This window comes from Protomyctophum parallelum (genome assembly GCF_964188405.1).
Source record: "Protomyctophum parallelum genome assembly, chromosome: 2".
NCBI lineage: Eukaryota > Metazoa > Chordata > Actinopteri > Myctophiformes > Myctophidae > Protomyctophum > Protomyctophum parallelum.
The window spans coordinates 34525382-34548932 of NC_139699.1; the positions used below are offsets into that span (position 1 = coordinate 34525382).

General features: G+C 44.9%; 1 protein-coding gene across 7 annotated transcripts in view; it reads left to right on the plus strand.

The window, feature by feature from the left end:
• The window catches only part of rnf111 (ring finger protein 111), a 55529-nt gene that overhangs the window by 13554 nt on the left and 18424 nt on the right, over positions 1–23551 (plus strand). For all 7 annotated transcript variants that reach the window (XR_014568969.1, XR_014568970.1, XM_083760115.1 and 4 more), the window contains 4 exons: positions 11752–11906; positions 18559–18780; positions 20699–20865; positions 22821–23048. Coding sequence is in view for 5 of the 7 variants with exons in the window: in XM_083760115.1 (XP_083616241.1) it covers positions 11752–11906; positions 18559–18780; positions 20699–20865; positions 22821–23048 (772 nt within the window). In the remaining 2 variants the exon portion in view is untranslated. The remainder of the gene's footprint in view (positions 1–11751; positions 11907–18558; positions 18781–20698; positions 20866–22820; positions 23049–23551) is intronic.

Sequence of the window (23551 nt, forward strand, 5' to 3'; positions counted from 1 at the left end):
CCCAGGGTAACTGGACTAAGGAAAGGAAAGGTACTATGTTTACCCAGGGTAACTGGACTAAGGAAAGGAAAGGTACTATGTTTACCCAGGGTAACTGGACTAAGGAAAGGAAAGGTACTATGTTTACCCAGGGTTACTGGACTAAGGAAAGGAAAGGTACTATGTTTACCCTGCAGGGTAACTGGACTAAGGAAAGGAAAGGTACCATGTTTACCCAGGGTAACTGGACTAAGGAAAGGAAAGGTACCATGTTTACCCAGGGTAACTGGACTAAGGAAAGGAAAGGTACTATGTTTACCCAGGGTAACTGGACAAAGGAAAGGTACTATGTTTACCCAGGGTAACTGGACTAAGGAAAGGAAAGGTACTATGTTTACCCAGGGTAACTGGACTAAGGAAAGGAAAGGTACTATGTTTACCCAGGGTTACTGGACTAAGGAAAGGAAAGGTACTATGTTTACCCAGGGTAACTGGACTAAGGAAAGGAAAGGTACTATGTTTACCCAGGGTAACTGGACTAAGGAAAGGAAAGGTACTATGTTTACCCAGGGTAACTGGACTAAGCTCAAGAACTTGTTTACAGCCAGGCCCTGCTCATAGAACATTTCATGGTAGGGGTTCAATGCCTTGCTCAAGGGCACTTCAGCTGTGGTGATTTTAACGTGCCAGTCCGGGGATACGAACTAGCGACCTTTCCGATATCAAGACCGCTCCACAAACCGTTCGGCCACCGCTGCCGCAATGGGTCAATACAATCATTGTCATACATCATGGCATTCAATTTGGAAATCTTGTCATATGGCAGCCAAGTCTATGGACTTTATTTTTATAGAGGGATATAGATGGTAGGCTGACTTGGCCCAGCTGCCTGGGCCAAGTCTATAGACTTTTAATGTTTGTTTAGATCACACAGCCCACCTCTCTACCTGTATAGTTCTTGTTATTGAGTTTCCTCAGTGTGTGGCGCTAGGCGTCGCTTCCACCAGCTTGATTTGATTATCCCAATTTCTGCTGCCAGAAATAGCGAGGCTCCAAACAGTGTTACTTTCACTCACATTGTCCACCCAGATGAACACGTCTCTGTTTGTGATGGGATCATTTGCTCTGTCAGTGACATTGTTGTCACTGCTCTGACAGGATTGCAACTTGATTTGCTCCAGCAATGAAAGAGTCACTGTCCATGGCTGGTTAGCTATTAAGTTAAATGTCAGCCAGGTGTGGCTAATCCTTTGCATCTTATCCAAACACCAGGTAATAAAGTAACATAACGGCATGCTAAGTGTTCCTGCAAGTAAGTATTATTAAGAATAAATGAGTGCTGGCCTCATGGGTGATGGGTCCCAGCTATGGAGAGTTTGTATTGGTAATACAATGGACTTATTAGTTACCCGTACAGGTCTATTTTGTTTAATTTTACACTCAAGAGTCCATACTTAACCCATTCTGACCTGAGATCAGATTCTAAAAATGTTCTTCTACATCCTGACAGTTTTCTGAAAAAGCTATGTTTCTATGTCAGTGGTTCTTTGATTTTTCAAAAATAGCAGACCTACAAGCTACGAGCTTGTAGATCTGCTATTTTTCAATGGCTAAAGCACAACATAATGCTAACACCAAAAGGGGTTCCCGCCCTTTACAAGATGTCTACACAATTAGAGAATGTAGAAGAATTGTTATTTTGATCAACGTTTGCCTGTTATTTCTCGTAATCGTGCCAACATCAATACAGCTCAGAAATGTGGACAACATCCAACGATAACACAATATTCTTTTTTTTGGGTGTGTGAGGCCTAAAATGTCATCAAAAGGTTTAAAACCACTGATATAAAATACTACAATATTCTTGACCTGATGGCCGTTGCATGTAGAGTGCGACGCTCATTGGAATGCAAATGCTTGCCTTTCAGGCTGCCTTTATATCCTACTCGTCTCTTTGAAAACGCTTCTGATTGTGATTGTGGGTGGGGTGGTGGGGGGGGGGGGGGGGGGGGGATCAATCCGAGAAGTCCTATCTGATTGTATTAAACAACGTCAAACTGTCACCAACATTGCAGCTGTTCGAAAATTATCCTCTTTTTATCTTTAGTGTTTGTTTCATAAAAATCCACTGTAGACTTGTTATGTGCTATTTCCTTGCACAAGAAATTATTTGCAGGTGATTCTTTTCTCTAAATATTGGAGTTTGGAAGCACTCGTTTTTAGTGAAGCTTAACCTGCTGCCTCCTGCATTATGTGCACATTCAAAACGGGTGGTACGCATGGCTGTTTAGTGATATCCAAGACCAATTCCCAAACTCTGACACTTATCATGCACAGAATGTCTTTTTTTGAAACAAAAACTTTACAGATTGAAAACGGATAATTCAAGCTTTCCGTATACAGCTGCAATGTTGGTGAGTTTGATGTTGTTTAACCCATTCTAGGCGAGAACCCCTTTTGGTGTTAGCGTTACGTTATGCTTTAGCTATTTAACTCATCGATTGCGCAAAACGCTCTAAAGCGTTTTATTAATCTCGAGCGCCGTCTGCGCATCACGCTCTAAAGCGTTTTATTGGTGTTTTTACTGTATACTGTACATCAACTTCTCTGACGCCCGGACAACACATAATGTAACACTGATCATCTCCAGAAAGATCCGCTGTGAGATCCGGGAGTTTAAAGCCCCCCACCTCCTGAAAAGAGGCCTGGTCTAACCACATTCCAGGCATGCCGTATCCATTACGACGTACTGGGGAGGCGGCATCGCCGTCCTGCACACGGCATAGACCAACGCAGATCAGGGGATCTAAAATGGAGCTACCCATTTTCTAGTGTGTGTGAAATTTGTGAATACACTCGATTACCCTTCCCCTCCTGTTTCTACATGGTTTCTCCCGAGGCATCTCTCCATCGCATTACAGTTTCTCCCCCCCCCCCACTCATTCACACAGATCCACTCGACACAGCCCTCTCTAATTCTTTCCAACGACAACTCACCGGTCTGCCGCCTCATTCTCGGAAATATAAACCCGTATATAAACCAAGAATAATCTCCAACGGTCGATCGCCATTTCACGCACACGGACAGGTATACGCGAAACGAATGACGTATTCTCGAAGGACCGCCATAGGAGAAGCAGTATACATCTGACCAACTGTCTTTTTTTCGCCGTCGCGTCAGCCATGTTTGGACAAAGAAGCAGTATACTAGGCTAGCAGATATCACACCGTGGAACCCCCCCCACACTGCGAGTTGCGATCGATCGTTTTGCAGTTTGCAATGCTACTCTCATTCTCGGAAAAAAGATTCTCGGCAGTTGATCACCATAATCGCCATAGCGCCTTCGCCAGCCAATTGCAGTGATAAGGCGTCTGGGACGTAATCGACCCGTTTGTAATGGATAACTAATACAATCCTAAGCTGCGGAAGCCATCGTGTTGTCTGTCATTTTGTCGAAATCACAGCCAGCCGGGCTACGCTTATCGCTCCTGTGGTTCATGTCCAGACATGTCGTGGAACCCCCCCCCCCCCACTGCGAGTTGAGTCGCTCCTGTGGTTCATGTCCAGACATGTCAACCTCTCAAGTCACTGTTATGCTATCAAACGATCTGTTGATTTTGTTTACTGAGACAATGATCACATATGTGCATAGAATCATCATCATCATGACGTTATCATGACAGGCAGATATAAACATAAATAAATTATCATATACATACTACACACTGAATGAAAGCCCTAAATGTCTAATTTTAGGAGGAAAACAAATAAAATACACATATCCCATATACTGTTTGTCAATACTAGACTATTGAATCCATTTCATTTATAAAATTCTCTTTTTCAGAGAGAACTTTAGCCCATTCTGACCTGAGATCAGATTCATACGAGGTTTCCACTGGACACACACTGGTCTGATTAGAGAAAGCATGGACCTATAGAACTATTATTCACAAAATAAGGCATATAGCGACATGTACATACTATATACCGTATGAAACAGAAGACTCTCTGCTTTCATAAGAAAAAAACTAATACTGTAATAATAATAAAAATCACACCCATGTGAAGTGAGCAGTGCAATGTTGTGAAGTGAGCAGTGCAACATTGCACTGCTCACTTCACAGGGGTGTGATTTTCATTATTATTACAGTAGAAGTATTTTTCTTATGAAAGCAGAGAGTCTTCTGTTTCATACGGTATATAGTATGTATAGGCCTTATTTTGTGAATATTTAGTTGTCAGTTCCTTGTCTTGTCTAAAATACTCTGAGGATTTCAGAAAATGCATGGACCTGAAGAACCATTATTCACAAAATAAGGCCTATAGCGACATGTACATACTATATACCGTATGAAACAGAAGACTCTCTGCTTTCATAAGAAAAATACTTCTACTGTAATAATAATAAAAATCACACCCATGTGAAGTGAGCAGTGCAATGTTGTGCAACATTGCACTGTACATGTACATGTCGCTATAGGCCTTATTTTGTGAATAATGGTTCTTCAGGTCCATGCATTTTCTGAAATCCTCTCTGGTGGGCGCAAGCTGCATTCAACAGCCAATTACTGACAAACTATACATGGGACCATGTGTATTTGTTTTCCTCCTAAAAGTAGACATTCAGGGCTTTCATTCAGTGTGTAGTATGTATATGATATTATTTGTGTTCATTTTTATATCTGTCTGTCAATGTCTGTCAACTTCAACCTTCCATATCTCTGCTGTTTTTTCAAAAGAGCAGCGTGCAGTGAAAAGCAGGTTTTAGAAAAAGGTCAATATCTCCAGAATGGAAGATGGTAGAATCATATTTTTTTTTTAAAATTGAAGTGGACTAGTTTGGCTTCCTTTTGATTTATGCAATGTGCGATGTGCTATAAGAGGCCCCTCGCTGTGGGCCCCTAAAAAGTTAAAAAGTCCAATGTTAATCGCTTAGCAGAAGCAATCCTGAGTAGAATTTCAAAAGTTAGCAATCAATGTGTTAAAAATAGCAGATCTACAAGCTCATAGCGCACCACCGAGTGGCGTGCTACGAGCTTGTAGGTCTAATATTTTTGAAAAATCGAAGAACGACAGAAAACTGTCATTTTCAAACAGACATTGTTTTTATCTGATCTCAGGTCAGAATGGGTTAATACAATTAGAGAGGACTTTTCTGTGTGGATGAATGGATGTCTATGGGAATGTCTATGGGGATGTCTAGGGGAATTAATGGATGTCTATGGGAAGTAGCACCTAGTTAGCACCTTGCTGGAAAGATGGCCGTGGTTTGAATATCGTCAGTTGTGGCATACAGCGCATCTCTCTATCTGCTAAATACTGATGGTCTGCAGCCTTATTTAATTTACACACACACACACACACACGTCCACCCATGCACACCTTGTTTCGCAGAGCCTGTGAGTCGATGGGCGCTTGTTTTACAGGTTAGGGTTAGGTTTAGGCATAGTTTTACTGAGGTTAGGTTTAGGCATAGTTTTACTGAGGTTAGGTTTAGGCATAGTTTTACTGAGGTTAGGTTTAGACATAGTTTTACTGAGGTTAGGGTTAGGTTTAGGCATAGTTTTACTGAGGTTAGGTTTAGACATAGTTTTACTGGGGTTAGGGTTAGGTTTAGGCATAGTTTTACTGAGGTTAGGGTTAGGTTTAGGCATAGTTTTACTGAGGTTAGGGTTAGGTTTAGGCATAGTTTTACTGAGGTTAGGGTTAGGCATAGTTTTACTGAGGTTAGGTTTAGGCATAGTTTTACTGAGGTTAGGTTTAGGCATAGTTTTACTGAGGTTAGGGTTAGGCATAGTTTTACTGAGGTTAGGTTTAGGCATAGTTTTACTGAGGTTAGGTTTAGGCATAGTTTTACTGAGGTTAGGGTTAGGCATAGTTTTACTGAGGTTAGGGTTAGGTTTAGGCATAGTTTTACTGAGGTTAGGTTTAGGCATAGTTTTACTGAAGTTAGGGTTAGGTTTAGGCATAGTTTTACTGAGGTTAGGTTTAGGCATAGTTTTACTGAGGTTAGGTTTAGGCATAGTTTTACTGAGGTTAGGGTTAGGTTTAGGCATAGTTTTACTGAGGTTAGGTTTAGGCATAGTTTTACTGAGGTTAGGTTTAGACATAGTTTTACTGAGGTTAGGGTTAGGTTTAGACATAGTTTTACTGAGGTTAGGTTTAGGCATAGTTTTACTGAGTTTTACTACAATATTGCGATGTCAGCTGTTCTTTGCCGTAGGTATGAGTTAATGACTATTGCTTGGCCATAATAACGTGGATTATGCATTTGGTTATTCTGCATTTAGTTATTCTGCATTTAGTTATTCTGCATTTAGTTATTCTGCGTGGGCAGTCAACCAGACGCCTTTAGGTTGTTTACCACTTTTCAACTGCATCATTAGCTCCTCCCCTCTTAGCTCCCCACCTCCCCGCCTTAGTAGAGCCCATAGCTGTGTTCCCTACACATTACCCCCATAGTTGTGTTCCCTCCACATTATCGGGGCAGCGGTGGCCGAACGGTTTGCGGAGCGGTCTTGATATCGGAAAGGTTCGTATCCCCGGACCGGCACGTTAAAATTACCACCGCTGAAGTGCCCTTGAGCTAGGCATTGAACCCCTACCATGAAATGTTCTATGAGCAGGGCCTGGCTGTAAACAAGTTCTTGAGCTTAGTCCAGTTACCCTGGGTAAACATAGTACCTTTCCTTTCCTTAGTCCAGTTACCCTGGGTAAACATAGTACCTTTCCTTTCCTTAGTCCAGTTACCCTGGGTAAACATAGTACCTTTCCTTTCCTTAGTCCAGTTACCCTGGGTAAACATAGTACCTTTCCTTTCCTTAGTCCAGTTACCCTGGGTAAACATGGTACCTTTCCTTTCCTTAGTCCAGTTACCCTGGGTAAACATAGTACCTTTCCTTTCCTTAGTCCAGTTACCCTGGGTAAACATGGTACCTTTCCTTTCCTTAGTCCAGTTACCCTGGGTAAACATAGTACCTTCCCTTTCCTTAGTCCAGTTACCCTGCAGTAAACATAGTACCTTTGCTTTCCTTACCCCAGTGCCCCACCTCCCAGCCTTAGTAGAGCCCATAGCGGTGTTCCCGCTGTGGTTACCCCTCCACATTACCCCCGTGCCTTGCCCTCGCCTCTCCCTGGAGCCGTCAGGTATTTGGCTCGTATCACAGTGACTACAGTGACAAAACCTCAGGTTTTTGCCAAGCCCCCCCAGTCCCATAGTGATCATGTTTACCGCTATGTAGTGTTTTCCACCCACTTAACCCCCCCAGGGGGCCGTGGCGGTAAACAGATATTTACACAATAATCCCAGGTCTATCTTGTGGGTAATTAGGGGGTACCTCCCTAGTGGGCGTTCTCCTCGGTCCCCCTAGGTTCATCCCAGAGCTGAGGGCCAATTAGACCCCAACATAGCCCCCAATCTTCCCCCCTCTGTGTGTGTGTGTGTGTGTGTGTGTGTGTGTGTGTGTGTGTGTGTGTGTGTGTGTGTGTGTGTGTGTGTGTGTGTGTGTGTGTGTGTGTGTGTGTGTGTGTGTCTGTGTCTGTGTCTGTGTCTGTGTCTGTGTCTGTGTCTGCTAACCTAGGATTTCTTATTGTTTTGTACAACGTCGTACAGGGAATTGAATGCATCTCACTGAACTGAACTGCTTCGTCAGGTGCTATAACGCGTCGTGCTAATAAATAAGTTTAATGCAGTAAGTCCGTCTCTGTTCCCTGGAGTGGGCAGTCCCTTCCTTGGAAGGTTTTTTCTCTTTTTTGATGTCTATGCCTGCTAACTAGACTTGCACCTCCTACGGGTCTTTTTGGATGTGCAGGAGTCCCTTTTTTGTCTCATATATATATATATATATATATATATATATATATATATATATACAGGCTTATTTAAAACGGCTGCTTCTTAAAGGACCGGTCTAGAATTTAACCAAGAACTATTCTACAGGGGGTGGGAAAGTGAAGCGTGTAGAACTAAATAATAGTAGTGAACAAAACGTCCCTGTTTTCTGTAAGCGCAGTTTCTACGCAGATGACCCGTGTGTACATCAGATATTTAACATACTACCCTGTTACTTTCTGGCCGAGGGACAAGTACATGAAACATTTTGGTAGTGGTTGCAACTGTATTAATTGATTGCCTGAGTCTTGTGGTTTGCTCATGGTTTTGGTGAATATTAAGTAGTTCCGGCCATTTTGTGGGGGGCACTGGGGGCCACGCATTAAAAGTAAATTAATCCACAAAACTAACGTCATTTGTATTGTTGATCTATTTCTAAAATATTAGTGCAACCTTTCGTTCAACTTTGACCCCTCCATCACACGGAGAAAAACAATTGGGCATAGTGGTATAGACACAACATCGTTCCGTGTGATAGATGGGTAAAAATTTACGAAAGTTGCACTATATGCTAGAAATAAGGCAACAATACAAATGACGCTACTTTTGTGAATTTATTTACTTTTAATGTGTGGCCCCCTGTGCCCCCCCTTCCCACAAAATGACCGGAAACTACTTGTATTCTTATTTCACCGAAACCAGAGCAGAACTCCCACCACGGGACTCAGGCTATCAATTAATACAGTTGTAGCCTCGGTACCAGGCTTTCATTTTTGTTGGTGCAAAAATTGAAAGCCTGGAGGAACGCATTGGCCGCTCTGGTCTAAAAGTGGAGTCAACCCTTCCGGGTGGGCGTCGCTCCAAATGATGTGACGTAGCGCTGCACTAGGGGGGAGAGGATGGGCCAGGGGTGACGGACAGATCGATGAGATCCAATCAGGGCGCGCGCAAATCTGAGCCGCGTCCCGCCCCTCTAGACCAGAAACCTAACACGTTAGCTCAGGCTAATACAGTTGCAACCACTATATTAATGGCAAGAAATTCATACAGCTTAAGTTTAAAAAGAAATCTTTAAAATAGCAACTAGATAAGTAAAATGTGGTTTCAGGAATCATTGTTGTAGCTGTTCTTCTTTATTTCCTTTGTAGCTATACGTGGTGCACTATTATGTATTTTATTTATTGTATTTTTACTTTGAGTTGTGTGTGTCTCTCTCTCTCTCTCTCTCTCTCTCTCTCTCTCTGCCTCTGTCTCTCTCTCTGTCTCTCTCTGAGTTAGCTTCGGTGCTAGCCAGTAGCCATGTCAGCTGGCTCTTATTTACATTCCAGTCAAGCGTTCTAGAAACTCAGAGAGACGGCGGGCTGCTTTGGTGCTTTGCTATTCAGAAAAACAACGGGGGCCGCCATAGATTGACAACACTTTTTTGTCGCTGATGAGCTTGAATTATTAAAATAAAGAACACAACAGAACACAACACTATACAAAACAGCAAACATCACACTACATTTCCAGCACTATAATAAATTAAGAATAGCACATTATGTTTTCTTTGCCCTCGACATAAATTGTAATAATTGATAAGACATCCTTGTAGATATGACTCTTGTTAACCCCCCACCAAGGTTTCAATGATTTATTTTTTTGACGTTTCAAAATTCAAACCACCACCACTGGCCTGTTGTCAAACCTGTTGAGGAAGGTTTATTTCATTTGTTGGTTGTTACTCGGCATCAAAACAAATATCTTGACATATCTGATAAATGTGTCCCAACAAATTCAGACATGAACAACATATTTGATTGTTGAACGAGATACAGTTCAGTCTTCACCTAGCTCTAAATGCAACGCATTAGAGCTCTAAATGCAATGCATTAGAGCTCTAAATGCAACGCATTAGAGCTCTAAATGCAACGCATTAGAGCTCTAAATGCAACGCATTAGAGCTCTAAATGCAACGCATTAGAGCTCTAAATGCAACGCATTAGAGCTCTAAATGCAACGCATTAGAGCTCTAAATGCAACGCATTAGAGCTATGGACCAGAGCATTAGAGCTATGGACCAGAGCATTAGAGCTATGGCCCAGAGCATTAGAGCGTTCCTGTTCATGCATTCTGAAGCCTAATGTATGCACCATCATGTGACGGTGTTGCGTGCCAACAAGAACGTCCGAGAAGAATAGCAGACACACAAGCTCACAACACGGTGCGTTTGTGGTGTGTGTGTGTGTGTGTGTGTGCTGCGCTGTGAGCATGTAGAGCTTATAGATCTGCTATTATCGACACGAGACACCGTTGTGTGATGAAATACTGTATGAATCGGGCTTCATGCTGCCGCTGGTCTGTTTTATTTAATCCTTGTGTAACTATGCAGGGATCTTCAACAGGGCGTCCTCCAGGCCCCCTAGGGGCTCTTCAGAGTTACTACATCGGGACCGCCACATCTTTGTGTGATGAAAGAAATTAATATATATATACAATATATATATATATAATATATATATCATAATGACTCTCATGGCAAGGCGTATTTTCGCAAAGAGGCGTGGTGAACAAAGAACAGACCAAAACAGAGTGAAAGGTCAAGTTTACTAAGGGCCGATTCATACTCCTATTTTAGAGCCGAATAAAAGTGGGTTCGGCGCTGTAGAGCCTACAATGTGACTTCATTTGGCTCTGTAGAGCCTACAATGTGACGTCATCTGGCTCTGTAGAGCCTACAATGTGACGTCATTTGGCTCTGTAGAGCCTACAATGTGATGTCATTCGGCTCTGTAGAGCCTACAATGTGACGTCATTTGAGGTCGGGGGGGGGCGGGGACCGTCCTAAAGTCGGCTCTTCGGTGCTACTGAAAATTGACGAGCCGAAATCATTTCGGCTCTACAGCGCCGAAACAGCGGTAAAATAGGAGTATGAATCGGACCTAAGAATTAACGGTTTAAGTGGTTACATCATGAAAATACACTTCAACATGAATTCAACTCAACACTGATGATAGTGATATGAATTCAACACAACACTGATGATAGTGATATGAATTAAACACAACACTGATGATAGTGATATGAATTCAACACAACACTGATGATAGTGATATGAATTCAACACAACACTGATGATAGTGATATGAATTCAACACAACACTGATGATAGTGATATGAATTCAACACAACACTGATGATAGTGATATGAATTCAACACAACACTGATGATAGTGATATGAATTCAACACAACACTGATGATAGTGATATGAATTCAACACAACACTGATGATAGTGATATGAATTCAACACAACACTGATGATAGTGATATGAATTCAACACAACACTGATGATAGTGATATGAATTCAACACAACACTGATGATAGTGATATGAATTCAACCCAACACTGATGATAGTGATATGAATTCAACACAACACTGATGATAGTGATATGAATTCAACACAACACTGATGATAGTGATATGAATTCAACACAACACTGATGATAGTGATATGAATTCAACACAACACTGATGATAGTGATATGAATTCAACACAACACTGATGATAGTGCTATGAATTCAACACAACACTGATGATAGTGATATGAATTCAACACAACACTGATGATAGTGATATGAATTCAACACAACACTGATGATAGTGCTATGAATTCAACACAACACTGATGATAGTGATATGAATTCAACACAACACTGATGATAGTGCTATGAATTCAACACAACACTGATGATAGTGATATGAATTCAACACAACACTGATGATAGTGATATGAATTCAACACAACACTGATGATAGTGCTATGAAACAAGTATATTAATTCAACACAACACTATCAAACAACGGTCTAAATGGGTTAATGCACTGGACTGTCTGTCTGTCCCCAGGTCCCGCTCAGTTCCCTTAACCTACTGTCTGTCTGTCTGTCCCCAGGTCCCGCTCGGTGGGCGGTCTGAGCAGGATCTGGACCACCAGTTGTTCCCAGAGCCGTCTCCAGGAGCCTCGTGGACGCCACCGTCTCTCCACCGTCATCCAGCCGCTGAGGCAGAGCGCCGGGGAGGTGGTCGACCTCACCGTGGACGAGGACGGTAAGAATACTGACCTGAGATCAGATTCTAACAATGTCTTCTACATCCTTATTGTCTGCTGTGTTGGTTTTCTATGTGTACACTGTGTAGTTTTATAGAGGTATGGTATCTAAAGAGCACAAAGTACCTTTCTGAACGTACCAAGTATCGCGAGATTTCCCACCGTTTCCTGTCTGGCAGCCAAATATCGTGATACTTCGGAGCCAGAAATGATACCTGCTGCTGTTTAGATCCCCAGATAAAATGATATAGCCTACTGTGATAATTATGTCTTCTTTTATATTCCTGAACTGATTATATGACAAAAGGTCTCAATGGTTCATAAATAATGTTTGTTATGAGCTGGTCCAGCCGGCTCCATTCACTGCCATGTATTCATGTCACTTCCGGTGTGAGTTTGGCTCCCATGAAAGTGTTATGGCGCAGCCCAGTCACGTGACCACTTCCCTTCCTTCTCTAAGCTTCCTTGAGGGCAACCAGGAAGTTTAGCCCCCCCCCCCCAGAACACTACAGTGTGGCTTCACTCTAGTCTGCGGTTGACCGGCGGTAGACCGGCGATGAGATGTTTTTGTCCGGATGTAAGAAGAGGGAATAATAACCTTCCAAACACTGGATTTTGGCTCATTTTGAGCAGAAAAAGGAGTAATAACTAAGTGGTGCGCGCACGTCGGATCCCTATGTAGGCTGTCTAACATGCAAGTAAAAGTAAAAAATTATAAAAATACAAATAAATATAATTTTTTAAAACAGTTTCCGTGCCGGGAATGGATTACTCCAGGTTACTGTCGCTGCCAACCCCGCTATACCCGCCATTTGTTTTATGTGATTAATCCGCTGTATTGTAATAAATAAAAAGAAAATCCGTCTTCGTCGCGGAGATAGAGATTAGATGGTTTCGTTTTGATGACGAAACCGGAAAGTGCAACGCCTCATTGAGACGAGTCTTGTGTGCGTCTTCCAGGTGCACCAAGATGGTGGATGATACGCTCGGATCATAACAAACCACGGGAGCTTTTTTTGCTGGATTTTCGCGGATTAAAAGCCCAAATAATTCAGCGTATGCTCTAAAGGTAATACAACAATCTCGGCAGTGAAGGGGGGTTGATTAAAATGCGGGTTAAGCGTGTAAAACAGTCAAACTGTTAATTACTCGATTAAATGAAATTGAAGAAAGACAAGGTCCCTGGTTTTGGCACAGGCGCGTCGTGGAGAGAATAACTATTTAATACGGTTAACAAAGTAACTTTAACAAAGAATATCTTCTTTGCAAATAAACTTCTTCCAATGTGTGTAACTGAAATGATAGATGAATAGAATTAACCCATTTTGAGCGGGAACCCTTTTTGGTGGTTATAGACATTATTATGTCATAATTTAGCTTTTGAAAAATACAAGCGCATAGCGCGCCACTCGAACTTGTAGGTCTGCTATTTTTTTTTAATCGTTAAAATGTGCCTCAAATCTTTCCAAACATTGTCATTATTTAGAAGACTTTTTTTCGACGTCAGGCCTGAATGGGTTAATTGATTTTGAAACAGTCCTAATGCCTTAATGTTGTTTATTTTTTCACCATATAGGTACATATTTTTTTATATTTTCAAGAATGGGATAATTATTTTTTGGTTAACTTGGTAGATCACCTTGAGCAGGCAATTTTAAAAGTAGACCAAGTCAAAAAAGTGGGCACCCCTGCCTTAGCGCCAAGTTGCTTGTCAGGGTGGGGGTTCCCCAGTTGAAATATGATTATTTTGGGAGGTCCCCAGTTCAAATATGATTATTTTGGGAGGTCCCCAGTTGAAATATGATTATTTTGGGAGGTCCCCAGTTGAAATATGATTATTTTGGGAGGTCCCCAGTTCAAATATGATTATTTTTGGAGGTCCCCAGTTCAAATATGATTATTTTGGGAGGTCTTCAGTTCAAATATGATTATTTTGGGAGGTCCCCAGTTCAAATATTATTATTTTGGGAGGTCCCCAGTTCAAATATTATTATTTTGGGAGGTCCCCAGTTCAAATATGATTATTTTGGGAGGTAACCACTGCTTTACCAAGTTCCGTTTGTTGTAGCACTATTTCACACACCGTACAACGTTCCTGATTCCATCCAAACAAAGCGTTTATGGGACTGTCAGCTCCAGCCTATGACTGATGGCAGAATAGCAGTGCAGTGAGAGATATTGGAGCATTTGCATTTCTTTGGAGAAATTAATTTGATTCTGAAAGGCAGATGGATGAACACACGCTGGAATACTAATGAGTTCTGTGTCCGTCTGTCCCCCTAGCTGCCAGCACGCTGTACTGCAGTGTGTGTGTGTGTGTGTGTGTGTGTGAAGTAAGCCACATTTTGGGGCAAAAATTTAACATCGGTGGGTTAAAGTTAGAGCAGAGTGTGTGTGTGTGTGTGCGTAAGTCAGGGGCGGGAACCCCTTTTGGTGTTTAAAACATTGTTATAATTTAGCTATTGAAAAATAGCAGATCTGCTAGGTCTGCTATTTAAAAAAAAAAATTAAAATGTGGCGCAAATCTTTGAATATATATTCTTTCAAAGTGAATGTTTTTAACTCGGGTCTTAAAATAAAATTCAACTTTTTCCATTTATTGTGTGTTTTTGGGGCTCCCATATGTGTTTTCTATCCACCACAAATAACCCATTTTGAACAATCAGGCTTTCATATCATATCATTGGTGCTTTAATGGAAATTGCTCTCAGGAACAGCTCAACTGATTTTGTCCTCATCAATTCAATTCAATTCAATTTTATTATAGTGTCAAATCACAACAAGTTGTCTCAAGACACTTTACAACCAACAAAGATCCACCCAGAGCAAGCAATATTGCGACAATGGTAACGAAAAACTCCCCTTTAGGAAGAAACGTCAGGCAGAACCCGACTCTAGGGTGGGCGGCCATCTGCCTCGACTGTGTCGGGGGGTGGGGGGGGGGGGGGGTAGAGGGAGAGAGAGAGAGAGATAGACAGAGAGAGATAGATAGACAGGTGGGCTCCGTGGAGGGGTCTGGTCCACATCTGGTCGAGGTCGAGCTCTGTGAGGCCGGGTCCAGGTCACACTTCTGGTGGGCTCCATGAAGAGGCCTGATCCACGGTCACACTCGGCAGTCAGTTGGGGGTTAATATTAGAGGTCCACAGAACTGCGACGGGGAGGACGAAAAGAGACTCCGGGGAGAGATTCCCCGGATGTTGGGTTAGTGGCAGGCCTTACTGGAGCCTATATAGTGTATATTACAAGTACTGCTGGGAGACAGACCCACACAACAATGTACGACTCTGGTATCCAGCTAGACTTGGAGACAAGTCTAACTATAGGCTTTGTCGTAGAGAAAGGTTTTCAAACTAGTCTTGAATGTGCAGAGCGTGTCAGCCCCACAGACCGAAGCCGGGAGAAGGTTCCACAGCTGAGGTGCCTGGGACCTAAACGTCCTGCCTCCTGACAGTAAGCATTTTTGCATACTGTAGACGCACTGGTGTTCTATTTGGTTTGTAGGGATCAATGAGATCTTGGAGATATTGTGGTGCCTGACCATTGACAGCTTTGTAGGTGAGGAGAAGAAGTTTGAACTCTATTCTGTATTTGACCGGGAGCCAGTGTAGGGAGGCCAGTGAAGGAGTGATATGGTCTCTTCTTCTGGTACCTGCCTTGAGGTAACAAATGCGTGGACGTGGAAGTTTTTCTGCGTCATTTTTGGACAGGATGTGCCTAACCTTTGCAATATTTCGCAGGTGAAAAAAGGCAGTCTTTGAGATTTGTTTGATGTGAGATTTGAAAGACATATCTTGATCAAAGGTAACTCCCAGATTCTTTAATTGTTTAATTTCGACGTCAGGTCTAAATGGGTTAAAGTCCATTGTGTGGAGTCTTGACTTCTTCTCCCTCTCCTCCCCCAGATCTGATCTCAGGTCAGAATGGGTTAAAATCCATTGTGTGGTGTCTTGACTTCTTCTCCCTCTCCTCCCCCAGATCTGATCTCAGGTCAGAATGGGTTAAAGTCTTGACCTCTTCCCTCTCCTCCCCCAGACCTCTCCGTGGTGCCGACCACCTCGGGTTAGGGTTAACTTCTTCTCCCTCTCTCCGTGGTGCCGACCACCTCGGGTTAGGGTTAGGGTTAACTTCTTCTCCCTCTCCTCCCCCAGACCTCTCCGTGGTTCCGACCACCTCAGGTTAGGGTTAGGGTTAACTTCTTCTCCCTCTCCTCCCCCAGACCTCTCCGTGGTTCCGACCACCTCAGGTTAGGGTTAGGGTTAACTTCTTCTCCCTCTCCTCCCCCAGACCTCTCCATGGTTCCGACCACCTCGGGTTAGGGTTAGGGTTAACTTCTTCTCCCTCTCCTCCCCCAGACCTCTCCGTGGTGCCGACCACCTCGGGTTAGGGTTAGGGTTAACTTCTTCTCCCTCTCCTCCCCCAGACCTCTCCGTGGTTCCGACCACCTCAGGTTAGGGTTAGGGTTAACTTCTTCTCCCTCTCCTCCCCCAGACCTCTCCGTGGTGCCGACCACCTCGGGTTAGGGTTAACTTCTTCTCCCTCTCTCCGTGGTGCCGACCACCTCGGGTTAGGGTTAGGGTTAACTTCTTCTCCCTCTCCTCCCCCAGACCTCTCCGTGGTTCCGACCACCTCAGGTTAGGGTTAGGGTTAACTTCTTCTCCCTCTCCTCCCCCAGACCTCTCCGTGGTTCCGACCACCTCAGGTTAGGGTTAGGGTTAACTTCTTCTCCCTCTCCTCCCCCAGACCTCTCCGTGGTGCCGACCACCTCGGGTTAGGGTTAGGGTTAACTTCTTCTCCCTCTCCTCCCCCAGACCTCTCCGTGGTGCCGACCACCTCGGGTTAGGGTTAGGGTTAACTTCTTCTCCCTCTCCTCCCCCAGACCTCTCCATGGTTCCGACCACCTCGGGTTAGGGTTAGGGTTAACTTCTTCTCCCTCTCCTCCCCCAGACCTCTCCGTGGTTCCGACCACCTCAGGTTAGGGTTAGGGTTAACTTCTTCTCCCTCTCCTCCCCCAGACCTCTCCGTTGTGCCGACCACCTCGGGTTAGGGTTAGGGTTAGGGTTAACTTCTTCTCCCTCTCCTCCCCCAGACCTCTCTGTGGTTCCGACCACCTCAGGTTAGGGTTAGGGTTAACTTCTTCTCCCTCTCCTCCCCCAGACCTCTCCGTGGTTCCGACCACCTCGGGTTAGGGTTAGGGTTAACTTCTTCTCCCTCCCCTCCCCCAGACCTCTCCATGGTTCCGACCACCTCGGGTTAGGGTTAGGGTTAACTTCTTCTCCCTCTCCTCCCCCAGACCTCTCCATGGTTCCGACCACCTCGGGTTAGGGTTAGGGTTAACTTCTTCTCCCTCTCCTCCCCCAGACCTCTCCATGGTTCCGACCACCTCGGGTTAGGGTTAGGGTTAACTTCTTCTCCCTCTCCTCCCCCAGACCTCTCCGTGGTTCCGACCACCTCAGGTTAGGGTTAGGGTTAACTTCTTCTCCCTCTCCTCCCCCAGACCTCTCCATGGTTCCGACCACCTCGGGTTAGGGTTAGGGTTAACTTCTTCTCCCTCCCCTCCCCCAGACCTCTCCATGGTTCCGACCACCTCGGGTTAGGGTTAGGGTTAACTTCTTCTCCCTCTCCTCCCCCAGACCTCTCCATGGTTCCGACCACCTCGGGTTAGGGTTAGGGTTAACTTCTTCTCCCTCTCCTCCCCCAGACCTCTCCGTGGTGCCGACCACCTCGGGTTAGGGTTAGGGTTAACTTCTTCTCCCTCTCCTCCCCCAGACCTCTCCATGGTTCCGACCACCTCAGGTTAGGGTTAGGGTTAACTTCTTCTCCCTCTCCTCCCCCAGACCTCTCCATGGTTCCGACCACCTCGGGTTAGGGTTAGGGTTAACTTCTTCTCCCTCTCCTCCCCCAGACCTCTCCGTGGTTCCGACCACCTCAGGTTAGGGTTAGGGTTAACTTCTTCTCCCTCTCCTCCCCCAGACCTCTCCATGGTTCCGACCACCTCGGGTTAGGGTTAGGGTTAACTTCTTCTCCCTCCCCTCCCCCAGACCTCTCCGTGGTGCCGACCACCTCGGGTTAGGGTTAGGGTTAACTTCTTCTCCCTCTCCTCCCCCAGACCTCTCCATGGTTCCGACCACCTCGGGTTAGGGTTAGGGTTAACTTCTTCTCCCTCTCCTCCCCCAGACCTCTCCGTGGTGCCGACCACCTCGGGTTAGGGTTAGGGTTAACTTCTTCTCCCTCTCCTCCCCCAGACCTCTCCATGGTTCCGACCACCTCGGGTTAGGGTTAGGGTTAACTTCTTCTCCCTCTCCTCCCCCAGACCTCTCCGTGGTGCCGACCACCTCGGGTTAGGGTTAGGGTTAACTTCTTCTCCCTCTCCTCCCCCAGACCTCTCCATGGTTCCGACCACCTCGGGTTAGGGTTAGGGTTAACTTCTTCTCCCTCTCCTCCCCCAGACCTCTCCATGGTTCCGACCACCTCAGGTTAGGGTTAGGGTTAACTTCTTCTCCCTCCCCTCCCCCAGACCTCTCCGTGGTTCCGACCACCTCGGGTTAGGGTTAGGGTTAACTTCTTCTCCCTCCCCTCCCCCAGACCTCTCCGTGGTGCCGACCACCTCGGGTTAGGGTTAGGGTTAACTTCTTCTCCCTCTCCTCCCCCAGACCTCTCCGTGGTTCCGACCACCTCGGGCGGCGTCCACCACCACCACCACCACGCCCAGACGGTCAGGTCATCGTCCTCGTCCTCGTCCCACCATGCCTCTACCTCAGAGCTCAACGACGCCGCGGGGCCTTCCACTAGCTGCTCAGGCTCCGCCCCCGACAGCACGCATCATCACCACGCTCACCACGGGTCCAACGGCTCCGCCCGCACCGCCACCGATGGTAAGGCCCAAAGCAGGCCGCAGCGGTGCCATGGCTCATCTCAGAGCAGATGAGCCACGGCTCTCATTTACGCGTAGTGTGGAATGTACGTTACGCTGTAGTATAGTACAATCTTAATAATCTTAAACTTTAGACGCTCTTAATCCAGAGCGACTTACATTAAGCAAGAACAAAAAAGCATGGGAATACATCACATAAAAACATTTATCATGAAACATGCGTAAGCTAAGAAAGTAACAGTGGAATATCTATATAATGAAACTATACATATAAACTATACATACCACTATGCTATACATATGGATTATGACGTGCTATGACACATACAATGCAATTATAGTGCTGTCTACATAACATGCTATAAGTCTGTATCAAATGCTATCTAAGTCTACAGAAATGCTATCTAAGGGGGGTGGGGTAAGTGCTATGGGCCATGATGGAGTCTGAAAAGGTGGGTTTTCAGACTACGGCGGAAGATTGGGAGTGACGCTGCAGTTCTGACTGCAATGGGAAGTGCATTCCACAGTTTTGGAGCCAGAAGGGAGAAGAGTTTGGGACGTGTGGAGCGTTTTTAGTGAGGGTACTTCCAGCTTCCCTGTGTTGGCTGATCTGAGTGCGCGGGAGGGTTTGTAGGGTTCGATCATACTTGCAAGATATGGGGGAGCCATGCCTTTGGTTGCTTTGAATGCCAGCATCAGAGTTTTAGTATGATCAAGTAGGTTAATTTACACTGTAGTGTAGTGTGTACGTTACGCTGTAGTATAGTATGATTGTAAAGGAATCTGTGGGACATATGCTCAAAAGACAATTCATAATAATGAATAATGAGGCAACACAAGAATTCAGAGTTATGGAGTATAAGGATTTTACTCGAGTAAGGAGACAAGACACATGACCTGTTCATGTATGGAATCCCAGTCTGAGTCTCACAAGAAAGTAAAAGGCGACAGCTTTTATATCCCACACAAACAACCCCCAACATATAGCCTCAAGGCATTCACCAAATGGGACAGTGACATCATAAACAAACAGCCGAACAGCACCAAACTGTAACTTGGAGTATTTTTTAATGTTTATCTCTAAATGTCCACGACATGATCAAGTAGGTTAATTTACGCTGTAGTGTAGTATGTACGTTACGCTGTAGTATAGTATGATCAAGTAGGTTAATTTACGCTGTAGTGTAGTATGTACGTTACGCTGTAGTATAGTATGATCAAGTAGGTTAATTTACGCTGTAGTGTAGTATGTACGTTACGCTGTAGTATAGTATGATCAAGTAGGTTAATTTACGCTGTAGTGTAGTATGTACGTTACGCTGTAGTATAGTATGATCAAGTAGGTTAATTTACGCTGTAGTGTAGTATGTACGTTACGCTGTAGTATAGTATGATCAAGTAGGTTAATTTACGTGTAGTGTAGTATGTACTGTACGTTACGCAGAGCATGTGAGCGGAGCGGAGCGGGGGGATTTTGACGTTAGCGCGGAGCGGGTTTTTAAATGGGTCAGATTGACTTCCGGAGCGAGAACTGTCCTCCACTCCGAGCCGCTCCGAGCCGCTCAGTGCACACGGCACGGCGCTGTGCAAGCTTGGCTAGCAGTTTACATCAATCATTGACTCCCAAGCAGGCCCGGCACCACGGGTGGGCAAAGGGATGTTTGCACCGCGGAGCGAGCGTAACAAAAGCCGTCGAGAGCGAAGAGCGGAATTATCGGCCGCTCCGCTCACATGCTCTGACGTTACGCTGTAGTGTAGTATAATCGTTCATTAACGCGGAAAACACGTTTTTTTCCCTTGTGATTTGTCATATTTTAACTTGCTGTTTCATCTCATTCACCAGATGATGATAATAATAATATTTATCATCTCATCCACCAGATGATAATAATAATAATAATTATCATCTCATTCTCCAGACGATAGCAGGCGAGGTTTGTCCAGTGCAGCTGGAGGGGGCGGAGCCACGGCCATGCCCAGACTGCCCTCCTGTTGCCAGCAGCACTCTCCATGCGGAGGCCCCTCCCCCTGCGGAGGCCCCGCCCCTCACCTGTCCCTGAGCCACTCACACTCCAGCTGCTTGCAGGTAATGGCTGCAACTATCCAATTACTCTGTCCATTCTTTAATTACTCTGTCCATTAATTACTCTGTCCATTAATTAATTACTCTGTCCATTCTTTAATTACTCTGTCCATTAATTACTCTGTCCATTCTTTAATTACTCTGTCTATCTTCTGTATACTTCTGTATCGGGAAAAGTATCGGATCTGCCCTTATTTGTCATATCGGGTCATATCGGTATCGCTGAATATGCCAGTCTAACCACAGATCCCACACAGGGGTAAGGGGTCGACACTATGCCAGTCTAACCACAGGTCCCACACAGGGGTAAGGGGTTGACACTATGCCAGTCTAACCACCGATCCCACACAGGGGTAAGGGGTCGACACTATGCCAGTCTAACCACCGATCCCACACAGGGGTAAGGGGTTGACACTATGCCAGTCTAACCACCGATCCCACACAGCGGTAAGGGTTCGACACTATGCCAGTCTAACCACAGATCCCACACAGGTGTAAGGGGTTGACACTATGCCAGTCTAACCACCGATCCCACACAGGGGTAAGGGGTCGACACTATGCCAGTCTAACCAGTGATTCCCACACAGGGGTAAGAGGTTGACACTATGCCAGTCTAACCAGTGATCCCACACAGGGGTAAAGGGTTGACACTATGCCAGTCTAACCACAGGTCCCACACATGGGTAAGGAAGGGGTTGACACTATGCCAGTCTAACCAGTGATCCCACACAGGGGTAAAGGGTTGACACTATGCCAGTCTAACCACAGGTCCCACACAGGGGTAAGGAAGGGGTTGACACTATGCCAGTCTAACCACCAATCCCACACAGGGGTAAGGGGTTGATACTATGCCAGTCTAACCAGCGATCCCACACAGGGGTAAGGGGTTGATACTATGGCAGGTAAATAAAATGTTGGGGCATGTGGAGTTTGCTATGGAGTTGCCCTAAACTGCAAGTGCACATATGAGTGAGGAGTCTGCTATAAACACAACACGAGAGATATATATATATATATATATAGCTATAAACACAACATGAGATATATAGTTAAATAGCTATAAACACAACATGAGATATATAGCTAGATAGCTATAAACACAACACTAGATAATAGCTAGATGGCTATAAACACAACACCAGATATATAGCTAGATAGCTATAAACACAACACCAGATATATAGCTAGATAGCTATAAACACAACACCAGATATATAGCTAGATAGCTATAAACACAACACTAGATAATAGCTAGATAGCTATAAACACAACACCAGATATATAGCTAGATAGCTATAAACACAACACCAGATATATAGCTAGATAGCTATAAACACAACACGAGATATATAGCTAGATAGCTATAAACACAACACTAGATAATAGCTAGATAGCTATAAACACAACACCAGATAATAGCTAGATAGCTATAAACACAACACCAGATATATAGCTAGATAGCTATAAACACAACATGAGATCACGACACTGGTATCGGTATTCGGTATCGGCTAACACAGAAATTGTCGCTTCGGATCGGAAGCGAAAAAAGTATATCGGGACATCCCTAGTTTTTTGTATTTCTTCCTTTTATGTCAACGACGATAAAAGGTAAAATTAAGATGTAAATCGATTAAGATGTAATCGATTAGTCTTCATGAAAATCAATTGTAGGGAGTTTCCCTGGTTGGACGTAGCGCGTGGAAGGAACACGTTATTCCAACCAGTTCCTTTCCCCTCCATCAGGCTGGCCAGGGGGAGGCAGTATAGAGTATAGAGAGCCGTTCCTTTCCCCTCCATCAGGCGCCCGGGCTGGCCAGGGGGAGGCAGTTTAGAGACCAGGATTACTGCATGTTTTTTGTGAGGGTACCTACCCTAGGGGACACTGGGAGAACATGCAAACTCCATGAAAATCAATTGTGGATATATATATATATAGTTTCTGTTTGATTAAACAGACCGGCGGCTCCCAGCACAGCCACAGCCACGGCCACGGTCACAGCAGCGCTCACCACTTCCTCCACCACCTCCACCACCCGACCCCCCAGCCCGCCGGCTCCGCCATCCCCTTCCCCGAGCCCAGCTGCCCCGTCACGGTGGAGCGGCCCACGGCGCTGCCCGCTGCCGGGGTCAGCAGCACCGGCGGTACCGGTACCGGCGGCAGCACGGCCCAGTACCACGACCAGGTAATACAGTCTATGTACCACGGCCAGGTAATACAGTCTATGTACCACGACCAGGTAATACAGTCTATGTACCACGGCCAGGTAATACAGTCTATGTACCACGACCAGGTAATAGTCTATGTACCACGACCAGGTAATACAGTCTATGTACCACGACCAGGTAATACAGTCTATGTACCATGACCAGGTAATACAGTCTATGTACCATGACCAGGTAATACAGTCTATGTACCATGACCAGGTAATAGTCTATGTACCACGACCAGGTAATAGTCTATGTACCACGACCAGGTAATACAGTCTATGTACCATGACCAGGTAATACAGTCTATGTACCATGACCAGGTAATACAGTCTATGTACCATGACCAGGTAATACAGCCTATAATAATAATAATAATAATAATAATAACTACCATAAATGGCCAACTAGTGTGCAAGCAGAGCACGCAAGTACTTTAGACCGTTATAAACTGTCACTTTTGATGCGTATGCACCGTCCC